This window comes from Sus scrofa, chromosome 15, assembly GCF_000003025.6.
Source record: "Sus scrofa isolate TJ Tabasco breed Duroc chromosome 15, Sscrofa11.1, whole genome shotgun sequence".
In the NCBI taxonomy this organism is placed as follows: domain Eukaryota; kingdom Metazoa; phylum Chordata; class Mammalia; order Artiodactyla; family Suidae; genus Sus; species Sus scrofa.
In genome coordinates this window covers 32,535,447-32,556,290 of record NC_010457.5, presented here as the reverse complement: position 1 = coordinate 32,556,290, position 20,844 = coordinate 32,535,447, and the positions used below count along the sequence as shown (strand labels likewise).

At 46.4% G+C, this 20,844-nt stretch overlaps 1 protein-coding gene across 4 annotated transcripts in view; it reads left to right on the top strand.

Moving 5' to 3' along the window:
• Positions 1–19,606, top strand: part of ERICH1 (glutamate rich 1) — a 56,131-nt gene extending 36,525 nt beyond the window's left edge. The window contains exons 4-7 of one of the 4 annotated variants that reach the window (XR_002339062.1): positions 2,633–3,181; positions 5,568–5,762; positions 8,973–9,232; positions 9,375–9,764. Coding sequence is in view for 3 of the 4 variants with exons in the window: in XM_021075039.1 (XP_020930698.1) it covers positions 2,633–3,181; positions 5,568–5,762; positions 8,973–9,046 (818 nt within the window). In the remaining variant the exon portion in view is untranslated. Of the gene's footprint in view, positions 1–2,632; positions 3,182–5,567; positions 5,763–8,972; positions 9,765–14,709 lie in introns of those variants that run through there. The other 3 variants (XM_021075040.1, XM_021075041.1, XM_021075039.1) reach the window with 3 other exon arrangements.

Sequence of the window (20,844 nt, the reverse complement as noted above, 5' to 3'; positions counted from 1 at the left end):
AGAAAGGATTTAAAAGGTTATGAGTGAGAAATGTTGAAATTCTCACCAACTGGGGAATGAGAAGGAAGAAGCTGGTCAGCACTTCCAAGGGTGGTCATACTTTATACAAAGATATTTGCCTCAAAATGTGGATCCCAAGCCAGTGGCTGTCAGGCTGCCTGCACAGCTCGTGCTTGTGCAGAGAAAGAGGCGTCACACACTTGAGTCACACTTCAATGGCGCCCCAAGCCTGTGCCCCATGGACAGGCATCTGCTCTGGGCTGAACCAGACCACGTCACCAGGGCGGTCTAGCAGAGACTTCCCTCTGAGAGGACAGAGCTGAAGACTACCTGCTGTCGCCATGTGGTCCTGAGATAGAAACGCAGCTCTCATCTCAAACATCTGGCGAGGTGGGAAGCTGAGGAGGGAGGAAGACGTGGTTACCCAGGAAGCAGCAGCGAGGCGAGGGTCCCACAGCAGCGCCCCGGCTGCTCTGTCTGAGGGTTGAGTTGGAAGCACCTTTGCAGCTGTACTTGGATCTGCCCCCTGTAAGCCCTTGTTTCCCCTGCCCTCGCCCAAGCCCCAGGGAAACTTCTTCCTTCTCAGAGGCAAGGTATTCTGAGGGTGTCTGTCACCTCCGTGGTGGGTGGGTGCATTGACCCCATGTAGGCCCATGGGGGCATCCTCTGGGGTGTCTGGGCCAGGACCGCACTGTCTAGAAGCGGAATGTCCCACCTCCCAGTGGCATGAGATCTGGGAATGGGAGCCATCCAGGGCTTGCCTCCATGGACCCCAGGGCCCTGCATGCCCCCTTCCTCAGCCCCCCACCCCACCTCATGCCCTTGGCCTGCACAGAGCCTCAATGACAAGGAAGAGGCCCTGGGCAACACAGTTCCCCTGCTGCTCTGGGAACCACGCAGCTCATGGCTGCCTCTCTTGGACCCTGTAGTGAGCTGTGAGCATTTTTGCCGCCAGATCTGCACCTCGCCTGTGGGCACAGCCTCTGAGACCTGCTGGGCATTCTGGACAGCAGATGCCCTCTGTGCCTGACATCCATCCTGCCCGTTTGTAATGCTCTCTCTCTGTCCTCCTTGCACCACCAGGGCCTCCAGCAGGGGGTGGCAATGGCTGTCCTTGTGTCTTCCCCAGTGTCAGAGGGAGGGCTTCACTGCGACATCCCTTGGGATTTTGTAACTCTGTGTCACATCTAGAATTTCCATTTCTAGTTTGCCTCACATTTTCATGGTGTGTTGGTGTCAAAATTGATCAAATACTTTATATTCCCGCAGTCTGTTTACTAAAGTTTTGTTTAGAAGTTTTATGTTGACAATTATGAGAAGGACTGGCCGGCAGCCTTTGCATCTTGCGGTGTCCCCATCAGGTTTGATGAATGCTGGTTGCCTTCACGAAGCGAGCGGTCACTGTCCCTGTCTCTGAAAGCACACCTAGGTCTGAAGGTCTTTTGTGGAATCATGTTTAACTAAAGATTCAATTTTTTAAATAGGCATGGGACTATTAAGATATAGGACTGTTTCTTCGGGTGTCCAATTTGGTAGGTCATACTTTTCTCAGAATTCTTCATTTCACACAGACAGACGATGTGACGTATTTGCAGAGTTGTTCACAGAGCCGTTTCAGTGGCTCTTACTTAGTGCCTGCGGGATGTAGGTTAACACTTTGCGCCGACACTGGAGTTGTGCCTCCTCCACCCATCCTGTCCCGTCTGTGCTGCTTGTCCATCTTCATCCTTCGTTGTCAGGCTGGTTGCTGTCTCTTTGTTGTGTAATTTTCTCTTCCTTTATTTTCTGCTCTTCTGCTCGTTACTTCTTTCCCTCTACTTTCATCAGGTTTAAGTTGCTGTTGTTTTTCTCATTTCTTGCTTATATCATTGATTTTTAGCCTTTTTTCTTTCCTGACATAGTTAAGATGATAAAGTCTCCTTTAAGTAGAATTTAGAGGCACCCCATATGTTTTGAGTTGTCATAATTTCATCAAGTTTAAAATAGTAAGTTTCCCATATGAAAGCAGTATCTGCTCAGTGTCCCACAGTTGGAAACCAGAAAAGTGGTGAAGAGACCAGCCTAGAGCCACAGCACTCAGAGATGACAGTTAATCCCAGCATCTGACCTTCAGCATCTCCGTGTGCATTAAGTTTGCCTTTAACAAGTATACACACACTTATATGGAAAAGTAGGAAGTGTTTTACAGCTTTTCCCAGCTCTTCCTTCTTAAACTCCTATGTTACCACCTTCAAGAGAAGCAGGAGATGGCAATGTGGTCCCCACAGAGAGCGTTCATGCTGCCTTCTCACACTTGCAGAGAGAAATGACCCAGAGGGTGACACTGTGTGACTGGAAGCACCCGAGGGACGGAGATGCTGGGGGTAAATGAGAGCAGCCCCCTGGATGCTGCTCCTTGTGAGCAGTAACCGTGCCCTAGACATGGCAGTAGGCTGCTGATCTTTAACTGTAAATCTCAGGATCCTTAATGGTATACTTTGTTGGTATAAGGTTGTGAATCGCTAAAGTAAATATTTTAAATCCCTTTTCTGTTAAAATTACAAGATCCCAGTGGAAAATTTGTTTAGCCTAATAAGTTTGTTATGGTTCCATTTTTATGAAAATTGTTGTATTTAAATTTCTGTTTTTATAGATCAGGATCTTTGTGAGCAACCAAAGAGAAGAAGAATTAGAAAGCATAAATCAAAGAAAAAACTTAAAAATCCCAATATTCATGTCGAACAAGCAGAATTAGAGAAGCAGCAGAGTCTTTTACAAGAAAAATTGCAGCCACGGCACACAGATGGCCCCATGATAAGCAAAAATAAAAAAAGGAAACTGAAAAAGAAACAGCAGATTAAAAGGAAGAAAGCAGCTGGCTTACTAACAGGAGCCTCTGGCGTCAACTTCATGTACCAGCCTGAGGAGAACAGCAGCGGGCAGGACGACATGAGAGGAAGCGGTGGGGAGGACGCCCCAGACACAGAGGAGGACGGAGCCCTGGGCACAGAGGAGGACAGAGCCCCAGATGCAGAGGAGGAGGAAAGGGCCGCCCTCGAAGCCACAGATGCAGAGAAGGAAAGGGGCGCAGAGAAGGAAGGGGTTACAGACGCCGGGGAGGAAGACATTAAAAATACCAATGAAAAGGCAAATAGCATCCTAAACTTTCTGAAGTCAACACAAGAAATTTATTTTTTTGATGGTATGTTTTTTCCTGTTGTTCCTTTGAATAGTGGCATCCACTTATTTGGGAGAAATAAGCAAATGTAAAAAATATTATTTAGATGTTTAAAATCCAAAACATATTAAAATATTCAGTATTCAGAATAAGTTGTTAGTTTTGAGGCCAAAATCTGCATATTTAAATTCACCTCAGTGAAGATCTGGGCTGGCCCTCTGCCCCAGGCTCACCTAGAAAGACAGCCAGCCGGCCCTTTGGAGCTGTGGGGGCACTCTAGATTGGTCTCATCATTCTCTTTTCTCTACGGTGTGATTTCAGAATATCTTGGTATTCTCAGATATGCGTCTAAAGAAAAGATAAATCCAGATTGGGGGTTTTGATGTACTCTTGTTCCTTTTCATCAGCCAGCAGAGAAATGGAAGAAGTCCAGCTCTCTGTCTAGGGCACATGTTGACTTGCTCCATGTGTGACTTGCGGTTTCACAGTAAGCGTATCTGATCACTATTTGTACTGATGTAGGAGATGAACTTACTCTAGATTTATTCTAATCGGTGGCAATTTCTTACCTTTGTATGGAACTTCACGGGCAGCTGCCCTATGGATCAGGAAGAAGCAGCAGGTGCTGGCCAGGAGCCAAGGGCAGAGGCTCTGAGATAAGCCGTCTCCCGTTCTGATGCGTACCTGCTGGGTTAGTACATCCAGACTCCAGCACCAACAGAGTGAAGAAATACTGGCTATGTGATAACTTGTCGTGGAAGGAATGGATTTAGACAGTGATGCAAAAATACCATGCTTGATGGATCCATTTGAACCAAGAAGATTAACCCTTTTCTCTTTAGCTTGTTTGTCAGCACTTTGTTTTAAGCTGAAAACATCCTTGACAAATAGCCCAATGCCACTCACAGGTGGCATGGCTGGTACATTGAGGGGAAGGACTAGGGGTTCAGAGAGATCTCTGTTGGGAGGTGCAGGGCTCGGGGCAAATGGCCCCCCCGCCAAGGAGACGAAAAGCCCATTTGAAGTGTACTTAGAATCTTGAAAGCTGCTGAGTAAAAGCCTGAGAGGACAAATCCCAGAGGAGGTGATGGCCAGGGCACTGAGCCTGAACCCCACAGCCCTCCTTCCCTCAAGATGCCTGCCACTCTGGACAAGGGCTTGGGTGAGGCCTGGGGAAGGGGCAGCAGGGTTCAGAGCAGCCAGGTGGGCCAGTTCTGTGAGGGGAGAAGCAGAGGTCCTACTAGTGATAGGCTGGACTTTGTCACGTCTTGAGGGACTGAGCTGACTGGGTTGGACTGACCCAGTACAGCACATAGGCCGTGCTCAGGTGCAGGTAGGTACCTGCTTGAGTTCAGTGGTCCCTGAGTGGACAAGTCCACTGCCCCTCTGTCTTCCGAGCGTGGCCAAGGGGGGACCTTCCTGGAGTAAGAGTTGCCAGCCAAACCCTGGGATTCTCCCAGTCCTGCAGGGGAGCATGCCAGGCACAGCAAGGTCAGGACCATACCACCAAAACCAAATGTTGGAAGAAAATGGAGAAAAACTCAAAATGGAGAGTTTTCGCCAGATAATTTAAATCTGTTAGGATAATAAAATGGAAATTCTAGGCCTGAGAAATATAATAAGTGAAATTAAGAACTCAAAGACGAGTTCAAAGTGTCCTCTGGTGGCCTAGTGGCTAAGGATGTGGTGTTGTCACTACTGGGATGCAGGTTAGACTTACAAATGCCACAGACATGACCAAAAAAAAAAAAAAAAAAAAAAAAAAACGATACGGTCAAACAGCAGGTTAGATTGAGTGTAAAAGACAATTAGCAACTGGAAGGTGGGCCGAAGGGAGTGTGCAGAGTGAAGGGGGAGAGGAAAGGACAGCAGACAGGAGCATAACAGACATGTGGGAAGAGGCCTCAGCCTGGGACGGGGGCGGGAGGGACATGGACGAGGGGAAAGCTGGGGGGTCTTTCAAAGTTGGCAGAGGCCATGAAGGTCCGTGAACCCCAAGCAGGATTAGTGCAGAAATGAACTTGGCACCTTGTGTTTGGACGGCTGCCTGCCACAGCAAGGAGGGGATGCTTCCTGACCTCCCGGAAGCATCACAAACACCCAGCAGCTTTGATCTGGGTGTGGCTGCCAGAGGGCCCAGCTTCATGTCCCCCTAACCCTGCTCAGCAAGAATTCCTGTGCATGCAACGCTTAGAGCAGCTTTACAAGATCTGTGCCCGTAACTCTTTCCCCTGTCATTCAGCAGTTGTACTTTGTTGTTTACTTTTCCAAGTTCTGCTCTGATTATCCCTTCTGGTGGCTTTTTATGTCCCAAACATATCATCCTAAGTGCAAACAAATGTTGGAGGCTTTATTTTCCGGTGAGAGCGCATCTTCAGTTTGCATTTCTAAGTGATCCTGCCTTGTTTAGGTGCCTCCAGGGATTCAGATTCCGCTGTCCTTATGGAAACCACTGAAGAGCTGTTTCAGCATCTTGAAAGTCATAGCATGTCCTCCTCAGACGTTTTCATCCTGGATCACATGAAAACGCTGTTACTTCTGCGAGACACTGAAAGATTGAAGAGAGCCCTAGAGGTGTTTCCAGAGCACTGCTCGCTGCCACCCGGTATGTGTTGTCCTATGTTCTTTGTGCTGCTTTAGATGCCCGCCTAGGTTTGCCTCTGAAAACCACACACTCCACCAAAACAGTCCCAAATCAGAAAATGCAGAGTGTACATAGAGCTGGCAGAGCAGAGCCTTCCAGAGGAATATCCTTCTTGTGTCTATGTGTGCTGTGAAAATGCCTCCCAGTATGCACAGGCGTGTACGTAATCCACTGTTCACACCCATGAGCTCCACCCTCAGGACCAAAGCTTCTGTAGTTTAAGTGGAAGTGCAGGAGTTCCTTTCTTTTTCCCTTTTCCTTCTCTGCTAGCTTTGGAGAAGCCCATTCTTTCCATCCTCCAAATATCTTGGTCTGCCTTTCTGAACCCCTACAGTTAAAGAGAGTTGGACTATGAGTTTTCTCTTCTGCTACCTTGTCCTTTGTTGGGGACCCATTCTGTGCAAACTGTGAAGTGCAGGGGGACAGCTGTGCTCCTGCCTTCACACCACCATGGGTGGGGACGTCACATAGGCAGCTTGAAATGGGCCATGGTGGGAATATTCTGGCTAGAGAAACCAGAGGGTAGGACTCTTGAGGGCGCTGCACTGAGCGGCAAAGAGCAGAGCCCATGCAGGACCCAGAGAAGGCGCTGGACACTTTTTTTTTTTTTTTTTTTTTGTCTTTTTGCTTTTTGTACAGCCGCACCTGCAGCATATGGAGGTTCCCAGGCTAGGGGTCAAATCGGAGCTGTAGCCACCAGCCTACGCCAGAGCCACAGCAATGAGGGATCCGAGCTGCATCTGCAACCTACACCACAGCTCACGGCAACGCCGGATCGCTAACCCACTGAGCAAGGGCAGGGACCGAACCCGCAACCTCATGGTTCCTAGTCGGATGCGTTAACCACTGAGCCACAACGGGAACTCCTGGACACTTTCAGTTGAGTGGGTGAAGTGGTTCAGTGGGTCACCCAGCAGCAAGTCTCTAGACAAGTGCCATGCATGTCTCCCTCCTGGTCCAGCTGAAGGGTCAAGGCTGTCACGCGTCACATCTGGTCACAGGAACTGACAGTCAAGCCAACAGTAAAGCACTATGGCATCAGTATAATTAGTGAGGCAGGGGCCAGGGGTTGGGATAGTGGGAGAGGTGGACCGGGGTCTCAGGGTGGCCTGCCTCCCCAGACATCCAGGACCTTATTTGTAAGGGGCCCTGGCCTGTGCCCTGTGGGGCTCTGCCCCCACTGTGGGTGAGTCTGGGGGAGACCTGCCCTTGTGCCTGCTTCCAGCAGAGACAGAGTGAGCCAGAGGGAGAAGGAGCACAGGGGGGCCATCAGGGTGTGGGGGCAGGCAGGGCCCTGGAGGTCATGCGTTTGGTGGCCTTGGTCCCGGGAGAGTGGGCTCCTCTGGGAGGCTAGTACGGTGGGAGGCATTGAGTGCAGGGTCTTTCCATCTGCTGGATTCAGACTGGAGAGAGTCAGGACACCAGTGGGGTTTTGGTCATTCCCAGTGAGGTGGCTGTCCCCAGGCATGGTCAGATTTGTCCCACAGGTGCTGTGAAGGTAGGATCAGTAGGATTTGCCTGCTGACCAGATGTGGGATGTCTCTGGCCTGAGTCCCAGGGTGGAGCCTGCACCCGTCCAGAGGCAGGAAAGGGGATCCATGGAGCAGGTGGGGGTGTCAGCCAGGATAGGTTGGGGGGGTGCCTGTTGGTCCAGGTGTGGGGGGATTCAGGCCTGGGAAGGCTACTGGCCAAAGGATGGAAGGAGGAGGGAGAGCTGCCATGGGAGCAGCTCTGGGTGGGGAGACCCCGATGCAGGGGTGCAGCTGGCAGAGCCCTACACATGAGGAGAGCCACGGGGTGCTCAGGACCCAGTTCCGGGATCCAGAGCCTTGCTCTTTCCTTACTGTTGGTTGTCAGGCCTGCTATAGTAGGTATTTTAAAATTTACATTTGCATAAGAAAGTTTTATCTCAAATTGCAAAAAGCCAATTTTGTTAAGTTAAACTAATATGAAGTTTTTAGGAGAGATGAAAATAAATCATTTCAAATGTTAAATTTTCATTGAGTCCCTTGAGCATGGCACTGAAACACATCAGAAGCATCTGGGGCAGCAAGTGGGGGGTTAGCAGAAATGCTTTTCTTCCTTCTTACATTGAAACCACTGGGCGGGGTCTGCCTATGAGCGCATGTATTTTAAGCCCTTGGTGGAACTAAAACTAGGTATGAAGCACTTAAGTCTATAAAAATGAATTCCTTTTCAATGCATGTAGGATGTGCATTCAGAGTTTTTCTATGTCAAGCTACTTTGTAAAATAAAATCTTATAAATGGCGAAGCTTTATTTTCAGATATTGGTTCTTTCCAATTCAGATCTAGTGCTCTGAAGGCATCTTTTCCATAAAACTGGCTTATAGAGTTTAATTAGTAGGCGTGTCTCTCTGAGGCAAAGCAGGGGAATGAGAGCCTTTAATAGCAGCCCAGGGGCATCCTCTCTGCTGCCATAGTCACTTTTCACTGGCCAGGATGGAGCAGTTCTGTGTTTCTATAGTGTTGAGCTCACACACTGTGAGGCACTCCCCTCCCCAGCCCTCTGCCTACAAGTTAGGGGCCATCAGGCAGGAGCCCAGGGCTGGAGGGCCAGGCAGCCGTGGGCTCCCACAGGAGATGAGCTTCTGCGTGGAGTGTGCGAGGTGGGAACCGCACCCCCTCTGGAAAGTAGGTGGTGGCTGGGCAACAGGGACCTGGAGTTCTGGCAGCCAGCATCTTTACTGGGTGCGAGGCCCTTGCTGGCCGCTCCCGGGACAGTTTCCTCAGAACTGAGTGCCATCCACCCAGCCCACCTCACTTTGGGTTGTGCTTCTCAATTCTTGCTATTGTGTCCACCTTTGATGTAGACTTCTTTCCTTTGATGTTTCATTTTGTGTGTATGTGGTTTTCTTTGAGCTCAGATGCTAAACATGGAAGGAATATTGCATGTGATGTTGGAAAGTTCAGGTCTAACAACTTGTAACCCAAGTAAAATACACATATTCCAGACTCACCTGTACTGTAGGACTCACAAATGTGCTTCACAAGCAACGTCATTTCAGCATCTGTGTTATGTATTATTACATTATTCTAGGGTTTTCTTGGGGCCTAAAGACTAATATCCACAAAATAATAACTTCCAATTTTTCTCTTTGGATTCTTTTGTTTTATTTTATTTTTTGTCCTGTTTTGTTTTTGCTCTCCAGACTATGCCCGAGTAATCTCAGCTTTCTTTAACTACTGGATCACACATATCCTTCCTGAAAAAAACAGTGAATAAAATCAATATATCTAAGAAGAGCTTATATTTAATAAGAAAATAGAAAAGACAGATGTGAAATGGACTAAGACTTGCTTCCTATTCATAAAGAAGATGAAATTCCCTAAATTTTATTTGTAACCCAAACCCTAAGAACTCTGAAGACATTTCTGCCATATTATTTATTCATATGTTTATACATAATAGGTAAGATGTAGTCTGAGACTTTAAATGAGAAATTGGGATAAAATTGAAAATTTTTTGAAATTGCATATGTCTTAAATTACTGCATAGTGATTCTGCTTTTCTTTTTTTTCTTTTCTTTCTTTTTTCTTTTTTTTAAATTTAGGGCCACACCTGCAGCATATGGAAGTTCCCAGGCTAGGGGTAGAATAAGAGCTGTAGCTGCCGATCTACACTACAGCCACAGCAATGCAGGATCCAAGCTGCATCTACAACCTATACCACAGCTCTCAGAAACGCCTGATCCTTCAACCCACTGAGCAAGGCCAGGATCAAACCCTCATCTTCATGGATACTATTTGGGCTCCCAACCCACTGAGCCACAATGGGAAATCCTGTTTTTCTGATTCATGGGCATTCTGTTAAATTGAATAAACTGTATAGTTTGAAGCTGTTACATATATTTTTATAGTTTTATATAAACTTTGTGTCTGAAAGACTGTCTAAAAATGCTAAATGAGTATTAAAATATTCTTGTTTAAGTAGTTTGATTCTAGCAGAATTTGTTATTTTCTTCCTTTTTTTCCTCTTTACTTTGAGAATAACATCACACACATGTTTTTCCTGTTTGATCTTCCTTTTTTTATGGAAGCCATCACCAGTCTTCAGCATGACAGAGTTTTAAAAACACTAATTGGATGGAGTTCCCGTCGTGGCGCAGTGGTTAACGCATCCAACTAGGAACCAAGAGGTTGCGGGTTCGATCCCTGCCCTTGCTCAGTGGGTTAACGATCCGGCGTTGCCGTGAGCTGTGGTGTAGGTTGCAGATGCGGCTCGGATCCTGCGTTGCTGGGGCTCTGGCGTAGGCTGGTGGCTACAGCTCCAATTCAACCCCTAGCCTAGGAACCTCCATATGCCGCGGGAGCGGCCCAAAAAAATGGCAAAAAGACAAAAAAAAAAAAAAAAAAAAAAAAAAAAAACACTAATTGGTGCATTGTTTTAGGACAGGATTGGACTTTATCCATGAAAATATACTTTTTATTATGGTAAAATATTCTAAGGTAAAATTTGCCATTTTAGCTGTTTTTTAAATGTACAATTCAGTGGCATTAAGTACATTCACAATGTTGTGAGTCATCACCACTCTCCCTTTTAAGGCTGGAAAATGTTCCACTGTGGTATATGCACATCACTTTTATCCACCATCCAGCCATGGACACTTGGGTTGTTTCCCCCATTTCCTGTTATGAATAATGTTACTGTGAACATCATGTACAAAATTCCACATGGACATTTGTTTGCATTCTTCTTGGAAGGGAATCACTGTGTCATACGGTAACTCTGCGCTAACACCTTGAGAGACTGCCAGGCTATGGTCAGTCCTCACCAGTTCTCTACGTCCTCACCAACACCTGTTGTGGTCCCTTTTCTGATAGCAGCTATCCTAGTGGCATCACTTGATGCTTTCTGTGTGCCCACTGGCTGTTCTCTTCCTTGGAGAAATGCCTGTGGAAGTTGTTGCCCATTTTTGAATTAGAGTACTAACTTTTTGTCATTGAATTATAAGTGTTCTTTATATATTCTGGATATTAATCTTTTATCAGATCAATGATTTGAAAATATTTTCTCCCATCATGTGGCTTGTCTTTTCACTTTCTTAGTAGTGCTATTTGCACCAAAGTTTTTAATGTTGATGAAGACTAATTTATCTTTGTTTCCTTTGTTTCTTATGTTTCTGCTGTCATATTTAGGAAATAATTGCCAAACTTGTATCATAAACATTTTTCCCTATTTTTTTTTCCTGAGAGTTTTATAGTTTTTTACAATTCTTACATTTAAGTCTTTGATGCAGTTTCAGTTAATTTTTATGCTTGGTATAAGGTAAAGATCCAGTTTCATTCTTTTGCTTGTGGATATCCAGTTTCCCAACAGTGCACGTTGGAAGAAGCAGTCCTTTCTGTTTAGATGGTCTTGGCACCTTGTCAAATGTAGATTGGCCACATATGTGAGAGTTCATTTCTGAGTCTGTTCTGTTCCATTGGTCTATGTATCTGTCCTTATTCCTGTGCCACACTGTTTTGGTTGCTGTAGCTTTGTAGTAAGTTCTAAGATCTGAAAGTGTGAGTCCTCCAAGTTTGTTATTTTTCAAGATTGTTTTAGCTATTTGGTTGAGATCCCTTGGGATTCTGTATGAGTTTTAGGCTGGGTTTTTCTATTTTTGGAAAAGACTCCATTGGGATTTTGATAGAGATGGCATTGAATCTGCACATGGCTTTGGGTAATACTGACATCTTATTAACAATATTAAGCCTTCCAGTTCCTAAACACAGGATGTGTTGATGTCTTAAATTTCTATTAGCAATGTTTTATGGTATTCAGTATAGAAGTCTTTCCTTTACTAAACTTACTTTTGTCTTTTTTTTATTTTTATTTTTTGGCTTTTGTCTTTTTAGGGATTCACCCACAGCATAGGGCCGTTCCCAGGGTAGGGGTCTAATCGGAGCTGTAGCTGCTGGCCTACGCTAAAGCCACAGCAATGCCAGATCCAAGCCTGCATCTGTGACCTACACCACAGCTCATAGCAACACCAGATCCTTAACCCACTGAGTAAGACCAGGGATTGAACCTGCAACCTCATGGTTCCTAGTCAGATTTGTTCCCACTGCACCATGATGGGAACTCCTAAACTTACTCCTTTTTTTTTTTTTTTGGTCTTTTGTCCTTTTAGGGCCACACCCACAGCATATGGAGGTTCCCAGGCTAGGGATATAATCAGAACTGTAGCTGCTGGCCTACGCCAGAGCCACAGCAACACCAGATCTAAGCCACATCTGTGACCTATACCACAGCTCATGGCAACACCAGATCCTTAACCCACTGAGCGAGGCCAAGGATTGAACCCACAACCTCATGGTTCCTAGTCGGATTCGTTTCCACGAAACGAATGTCTGTGGCATGACAGGAACTCCCTAAACTTACTTCTAAGTATTATAATGTTTCTGATGTTATATTTTAATCTTTCTGATGGAATTTTTCAAAAATGTATTTCTATTGAAGTGTAGTTGATTTGCAATGTTGTTTTAGTTTCTGGTGTACAGCAAAGTGATTCAGTTATACATATGTGTATGTTCTTTTTTCGTATTCTTTTCCATTATGATTTATCACAGAATATTGAATATAGTTCCCTGTGCTTCACAGTAGGACCTTGTTGCTTATCCATCCCATTTATAATAGTTTGCATCTGCTAATCCTAAACTCCTAACTTATCCCTCCCTGACACCCTTGGTAACTATAAGTTTGTTTTCTGTCTGTGGGCCTGTTTCTGTTTTGTAAATAAGTTCATTTGTACTATTTTTTATATTCCACATATAAGTGATATTATATGGTATTTGTCTTTCTCTTTCTGACTTATTTCACTTAGTATGGTAATCTCTAGGCCCATCCACGTTGTTGCAAATGGCATTATTACATTCTTTTTATGGCTGAGTAGTATTCCATTGTATATATGTAACAATCTTTTTTTATCTATTTCTCTGTAGACATTTAAGTTGCTTCCATGTATATCTTGGCTATTGTGGGTAGTACTGCTTGTGAACATGGGGGTGCATGTATATTTTTGAATTTATAGTTTTGTCCAGATATATACCCAGGAGTAGGATTGCTGGATCATATGACAACTCTATTTTTAGTTTTTTTAAGGCACCTCCATACTGTTTTCCATGGTGGCTGCACCAATTTACATTCCCAGCAGAGTAAGAGGGTTCCCTTTTCTCAGTACCATCTCTAGCATTTGTTATTTGTAGACTTTTTGATGATGACCATTCTGATAGGTGTGAGGTGATATCTCACAATAGTTTTGATATCCATTTCTCTAATAATTAGCCATGTTGAACATCTTTTCATTTGCCTATTAATCATCAGTAATTCTTCTTTGGAGAAATGTCTATTTAGGTCTTCTGTACATTTTTTGATTGGGTTGTTCAGGGTTCTGTTATTGAGCTGTATGAGCTGTTTGTGTATTTTGGAGATTAAGCCCTTGTCAGTGGCATCATTTGCAAATGTTTGCTTGCATTCTATAGGTTGTCTTTTCATTGCTTCCTTTGCTGTTCAAAAGCTTATAAGCTTGATTATTTCCCATTTGTTTATTTTTGTTTTTATTTCTATCACCTTGGGAGACCAAGCTAAGAAAACAGTGGTACAGTGTATGTCAGAGAATGTTCTGCCTATTTTCTCTTCTAGGAGCTTTATGGTATCCTATATTACATTTAAGTCTTTTAGCCATTTTGAGATTTCTTACATGGTGTAAGGGTATGTTCTAGTTTCATTGATTTATATGCAGCTATCCAATTTTCTCAGCACCACTTGCTGAGGAGACTTTTTCCCATTTTATATTCTTGCTTCCCTTGTCAAAGATTAATTGACTATAGGTGTCTGGGTTTATTTCTGGGCTGTCTATTCTATTCCATTGATCTGTATGTCTGTTTTTGTACCAGTACCATACTGTTTTGATTATTGTAGCTTTGTAATATTGTCTGAAGTCTGGGAGAGTTATGCCTGCAGCTTTGTTCTCTCTCTCTTTTTTCTTTTTTTTCTTTTTTTTTGCTGATTCTGGGTCTTTTATGGTTCCATATAAATTTTTGGATTATTTGTTCTAGTTCTGTGAAAAATTTCATGGGTAATTTGATAGAGATCACATTAAATTTGTAGATTGCTTTGAGTAATATGGCCATTTTGACAATTTTAATTCTTTCCGTGCAAGAGCATGGGATATTTTTCCATTTCTTTGAATCACCTTCAGTTTCCTTTGTCAATGTTTTATACCTCTCATCATATAAGTCATTCACCTCCTTGGTGAGGTTTGTTCCTAATTTTTTTTTTAAGGAAATTGTTTACATTTCCTTTCTGATATTCCATTGTTAGTGTAAAGAAATGCAATTGATTTCTTTATGTTAATCGTGTATCCTGCTACATTGCTGAATTCCTTTATCAATTCTAGTGTTTTTGTGTGGCATCTTTAAGGTTTTCTATATATAGTATCACGTCATATGCAAATAATGACAATTTCACCTATTCCTTTCCAATTTGAATAGGAAATTTCTTGTTCTTTGATTGCTGTGGCTAGGCCTTTCAATACTATGCTGAATAGATGTAGTGAGAGTGGGCATCCTTGTCTTGTTCCAGATTTTAGTGGGAAAGCTTTCAGCTTTTCACCACTGAGTATTACATTGGCTGTGGGTTTTTCATAAATAGCTTTTATTATGTTGAGACATGTTCCCATAAGTAGAACTGTTTTAATTTCCTTTACAGATTGTTCATTGTTAGTTTGTAGAAGTACAACTGATTTTTATATTGATTTTGTGTCCTGCTAGTGCTCAGTTCATATATTAGCTCTCATAGTTGTATGTGTGTGTGAGATCTTTAGTTTTCCACATGTAAGATCATAGCATCTATAAAAGATCATTTTACCTGCTTCCTTCCACTGTTGATGCCCTATCCTCCAGAGTTCCTCTTCTTTTCCCCCTTCCATGTCCTTAAGAAGCATCTGTACCACTAGAACCTTCTGGAGGATTCCCTACTGGTTCTGCAGATCCATCAGCTTGAGAGTGGTTGCTGCAAAGCACCTCAAGCTTAATGAAGGTTGGTAAGTGGAGCCACTGACCAGGACAGCCTACTGACCAGGATGGGTCACTGACCAGGATGAGCTCACCAACCAGGATGGGCCACCAACCAGGATGGGCCAGCAACCAGGACGGGCCACCTACCAGGACAAGCCACCAACCAGGACAAGTCATCATCCAGGACAGGCTCACTAGTGCCCAGGGCTGCCTCCTTGGAGTGGGTGATGGTCCACCAACTCCATGGACCTGAAAACTGGATGTAGCCTCACTCTGAAGTGGGAGCTGTGGGTAGCATCCTGTCCACACCCACGACAGCCTTCGTCTCATGTCCCTTCAGCAGAGACGTGACCTCCTGCCACCTCGGCCTCTTCCCCCTCCCTGAGACACTGTCCATGAGATAGGAGGCCCAGGAGTCATGCCTCTTCCTGCATAGGGCTGAGGGGCTACTCGCTGGCAGGCATCCGCCAGCTGCTCCCACCTGACTTTCTGACGTGCCAGGTTGTAATCCTCCCATGGAGGTGACTATTAATTAATGACACATTGGCCAATGTGAAAATAAACTAAATATTGGCAGATTCATAATTTCCTGTTAATTCTCAACATTTGGTTTGTGTCTTTCAGTTATAAACAGTTGACATCTTTGCCATGTCTTTAAGTTAATGCACCACTGATGGATTCCAGGGAAAACCTCGAGAGTGCAGATAAGACTTGACCCTTTACTTGATTCTTTCTGGCCTCAGCTCGGAATCTCTGTGACCTCTCCTGTCAGGTCACTGGCCTTTCCTTTGTCTATTTCCCTGGCCACCCCCTCAAGTATAGAGGACGGGGGTGTCATTGAGCAGCTGGGATAATGAGGGCTCCTCAGTTTTGTGTATCATTCTAATTTAAAAAGAAAAATGCCTCTGCTAGAGACAAAAAACAAGTGAACCTGGTCTCTGTCGGGATAAACACACTGATCTGTTTCTCCCAGTGTGGTTGAAGTGGGATGATAATTATATCGAGTTATCTTTCGCAATTTGCAAAATATTCATTCAGTCCATGTCGCTTGTTCTCTGTAAACCATACCAATGAAGGAACAAAGCACTTGCAAGACCACAGGGAACTCTGCTCAGCTCGCTGACACGCGACAACTGTATCAGAAGGTAGCCCAGCCTTTCCCGCTTCCCAAAGAGGTGGCAGCGTCTGGCCTCTTCTGCACCCTGACCCTGAGGCTCAGTGTTTGTGGGGATACCTGCCCTGGCTTTGCCCACCCCCGCTTGGACTGGTTCTAGGTTTTCTCCGTCCAGTGCTTGCTGTGCCCATTTTTTTCCAGGGAGCGCATCTTCTCATTCACAAACCTGATGACACGTCAGGCTCCGAAGTAAGAAACATAGACACTGCTCAGCTTCACAGGATGAGGACTCCCAGGACTCACACGGCGGGGGACTGCCTGTCTGCTTCTGCGTGACAGATGACCGCAAACCCAGTGGCCTTTTATTGCCCCCAGAGGCAGTGGTCGGGCCCATGTTTGGCCAGCTGTGTGCTGGGCCCAGGGCCTCCTAGGCTGCGGGCAGCTTCCTGTGCTTGTGGGGCTGCAGTCCTAGATTCCTCACTGGTTGCCACCAGGGGCTGCTTCCAACTCCTGATGACCCCAAGCCCCTTCCCGCCCACAGTAGTTCCCTGGAGGTGGCAGGAGGCTGGGAGGGCCACGTTCTAAAGGGCTTCCCTGTGGGCTCAGGCTCCAGGGTGGGCTCCCTTTGATTCATTTTAAACCCACTGATTAGGGACCTTGAGCCCTGCTCACAGGGTACCAGGCTGGCATCCCAGTGTCACCACATGGCCTCCAGGTTTCACTTGGGCTGACCTTCAGGCCATGTCAAGGAGCCATGAGTGTTACCATAGAAATTGGATTTTCAAAAGTGGAGAACCCTCCCCACTCAGACACAGACTCACCTGTGTGCACACTTGAACATGTGTGTGCTCTCTCACACACACTGCGGGCTCCCTGTCTTAGCAGAGGCAGCTTCAGGAATGCCCACTGCAGAGTCCAGGCACCTTGCAGGTGCTGGAAGGTGTACCCTCCCAGCCCCCTGTGGGCTCTGCAGCCAGACCACCCAGCAGGTGCCCTCCCCACCTACGTCCCCATCCATCCTGCCATCCAAAGGAGGCGGCCGCAGGGTCACCCGATGGTATCATGTGATGGAGTGCCCAGCCCCCTGGCTGCACAGGTCGGGCAGTGGTGCCTTAGCAGAGGCTCAGAGGGAGAGGTGGAATCAGGGAGCTCGGTCCCTTGCCCACAGGCCTTGCTGCCTGGGGGCTGTGGCTCATCAGAGCCTCTGGAGACTGGAGTTAGCAGGCGTGCATGTGCATCTGCCCTGAGCTTCAGCTGCTCTGGGCAGTGCCAGACGTACAACCGTTGGTTGCTGCTTTTGGTTTTCTTCTCTTGATGGAGAAGGTTCTGGAAGAAGGTCTCTACTATTAGTGCCTGCAGATGAGAGTATTGGATGCTGGGCAGCCCAGCGCGTCTTTAGTGGGGCCCAGTATGCGCCCACCCCCCAGGGAGAACCCTACTGACGCTTCTGTTTGACACCTTCTTGTCCTGGAGCGCTGAGAAGAATGCCCTGGTGGACACAGGCCACAGGCAGATTTTCTTGAGTCCAGTTCATTTTGCAAAAGAGAAGCTGGTGACCAGAAAACTTGGAGGCTTGCTGGTGTCACACAGCACTTTTACTAAAGGTGGAAAGTAGAATGTGAGATGAGTCAAGTGCAGAACGTCTGGCTGATGTGTTATGGGAAGTCCGTGGAAAAAATTTACCTTCATGGAGGAGTCAAGGGAGAAAGTTGCTTCACAAAAGCTGACATCTGAGCTGCTCCCAAAAGTGCAGGATGAGGGTGTCTGGGATACAGGAGGAAGCAGAGGACTGGGGGCAACAGGGAGGGAGGAGGTGCTTCATTGTCGTGTGACTATTTTCCATCTGCAGCAACGAGGAGGTATTTTAGTCAGCAGCTAGACTGTTGATTCACAAAAACTGACACACTGCTGGAAATTATTCCCAGGAATATCTCCTCTTAAAATTTAATTCGCCCTTGCTGGAAACATGCCTTCCTAAAATGGTATGTGTTTTCTTCAGGGATTAGAACATTCCACTGTGAACGGGGACGGTAACTGATGGCAGAGATCACAGAAGGAACACCAGTAAGCGTCTGTGGGAATCACAAGGCCAGCCCGTCTGGTTGTCCTCACAAACTCCGCAGTGAAACCCATCCTCTCTTCCCAAAGATGTTCTCATCGCAAGTGTAGATGCTCATTCAACGTTTAATTATATTCATGATGGAGAACAAAGAGGAAAAGGGTAACGGGTATTACTGGGCACCTGCTATGTGCCAGGCATGTGATCAGTCCCTTTGACATACTATCAAAATATTCTCCCCAAAACCTACTAAGGCTTTAACAGTTGCTGCTGTCCTCACTTTGTGGATGAAGAAATGTTTGCTTGACCTTAATTAAGTTTCTTATCGACCACAAGTAACAAAATGTTAGTACTTCCTTCACTAAAGCTAACGTTATGACCTACATATCAAGCTCAGCCTCACCAATTCTCCAGTTGTCTTTTATCGGCATCTGAGAATAGCTGTTGCCCGTGATGGACACGTTCAGACATCCAGCATATCCTCCTGGTGATGATACATGGTGCCCAGAGTAGAATGGGCACAGGCTCGTGTGATCTGAACGGCGCCTGTGTGTACGATGTGCTGGTCTTGGATGGCTGTCACGTGCATTGGTGGCTTGGGAGAGCCCTTGAGGGGCCATTTGGACACTGACTGTCCTTGTACCTTACCATCCCCCTAAATGTGGCCCCATTAATTGATGCACTTACTGTTTGTGATTCAGAAACACCCCAGGACTGTGCTGGGTGATGACCCACACAGATGGAAAGGAGCCAGTCAGCTGCTATGTCATTGCCATGTGTTGTTGCCACAAGGGTAAGTCATAGCTAAAACCCCAACAGATCAATAGGAGTGAGAGGACAGGGGTCTTCAGGCGTGTGAGTGGCCCTGACAGTGCACTGAAGGCGGGAGCATCAGTAACTGTCCCGGCGAGGCTGGCTTGGCTGAACTTGGCGCCAAGCTCGGCCTGAGGGTCAGCCTCTGCCACGTGTCCCAGAGGGGAAGGCTGGGGGCCATGGAGCAGATTGATTTCAAGGACTTCACACTGAGGACACTACCAGCAGGAAGGGCAAAGCAGACGAAGCAGTGCTATCAGAGCAGAGGACAGCGGCAGAGCAAGCCAAGGCCACACAATGGGGCCAGCAGGACAAACAAAGTCGCCCAGAGGCCAGATGCATGGAAATGCAGAGTGGCCCAGAGTCAGAGCCTTGTGAACCCAGGGAAGTGGAGGGTCCTGGGGCACAGACCCTCACAGTGCATCCAAGGAAGCCCACCAGGCTGACACCTCAGAGCTCAAAGAACATCATTGTTATTGCTTTTAAGAAGTATTGTTTTCATACTGTTAGAAAGTAAAGCAGTACAAAAAAGTACAACTAAGAAAGTAATATATTGGGGTTCCCGTCGTGGCGCAGTGGTTAATGAATCCGACTAGGAACCATGAGGTTGCGGGTTCGATCCCTGCCTTTGCTCAGTGGGTTAATGATCCGGCGTTGCCGTGAGCTGTGGTGTAGATTGCAGAAGCGGCTCAGAACCCGCGTTGCTGTGGCTCTGGCATAGGCCGGTGGCTACAGCTCTGATTCAACCCCTAGCCTGGGAACCTCCATATGCTGCGGGATCGGCCCAAGAAATAGCAAAAAGACCAAAAAAAAAAAAAAAGAAGAAGAAGAAGAAAGTAATATATTACCCCCAAATCCCACCACACAGAAACAAGCACCGTTAGTTTTGCTGAACACGAGACAGGCCTGGGAGGGTGACAGCCATGCCAGTGGTCAGGAGAATTTCATAGTAAGAGACTCGAACGAAGCTGAGTCTGCTAAAACTAATCGGCATTACACTTCATTTTCCTTGGATTTAATACGTAAAATATGTGTTCAAGAGAAAGAGACTGAAGCCATAATGAAGGAGGCATTGAACTTTGCAAAACGATTTCTTCACCCAAAGAATATTAGTTCTATGGAGTTCCCGTCATGGCTCAGCAGAAACAAATCTGATTAGCATCCATGAGGACACAGGTTCAATCCCTGTCCTTGCTCAGTGGGTTAAGGATCCGGCGTTAACGTGAGCTGTGGTGTAGGTCACAGATGTGGCTCGAATCTGGAGTTGCTGTGGCTGTGGCTGTGGCTGTGGCTGGCAGCTACAGCTCCAATTTGACCCCTGGCCTGGGAACCTCCATATGCCATGGGAGTGGCCCTAAAAAAAGACAAAAAAAAAAAAAAAAAAGAATATTACTTCCTAAAGGACCTTTGCAGTAGTTCTCCCTGGCAGCTGAACCACCCTAAGGGGAGCCCTGTGACTTGGGGGAACTCTGGACACCAAAGAGATGGGGGGACAGTCAGCGCTCAGAAGAGGCCAAGGAGATCTCCCCCATATAGGATGGCTGTCGTGTAGGTTCCCCAGATGCCACCTGACCTGCAGGTGTTCTGCCAACAGGTATGCAGGTGGGGAAGCTGCTCACCACCACCGGAGCACAGCACCGGCTCTGTTTCACATGCACACACAACTGCACATTTGCTGCGAATTTCAGGAGCACCACAGTCTGCATATACTGGGGGAGGCAACGCTTCCTTTTGTACCAAAATCTGTTCACCTTTTCTGAAAATCAGTCCCCATGGCAACAGCCCTCGTGTTGCTGAATCACCATCAGGCGGGGAGGGGAGATGCTGGGAGACCATGACCAAAGACAGGGAGACGATTGGGCTACGAGGCTGTAGACAGACAGACTCAGGCCCTGCATGGTGGATGCTGTGCCCACCCATGGCCCTTTTCCCAGCCCCACATTCATGGGGCCACTTAGGGGATCCCGCAGTTCCGGCACAGTGAGGAGGCATGTCTGCCCTGCTGTGTCCAGGAAAGTCTGGTTTTAGGCAGAAT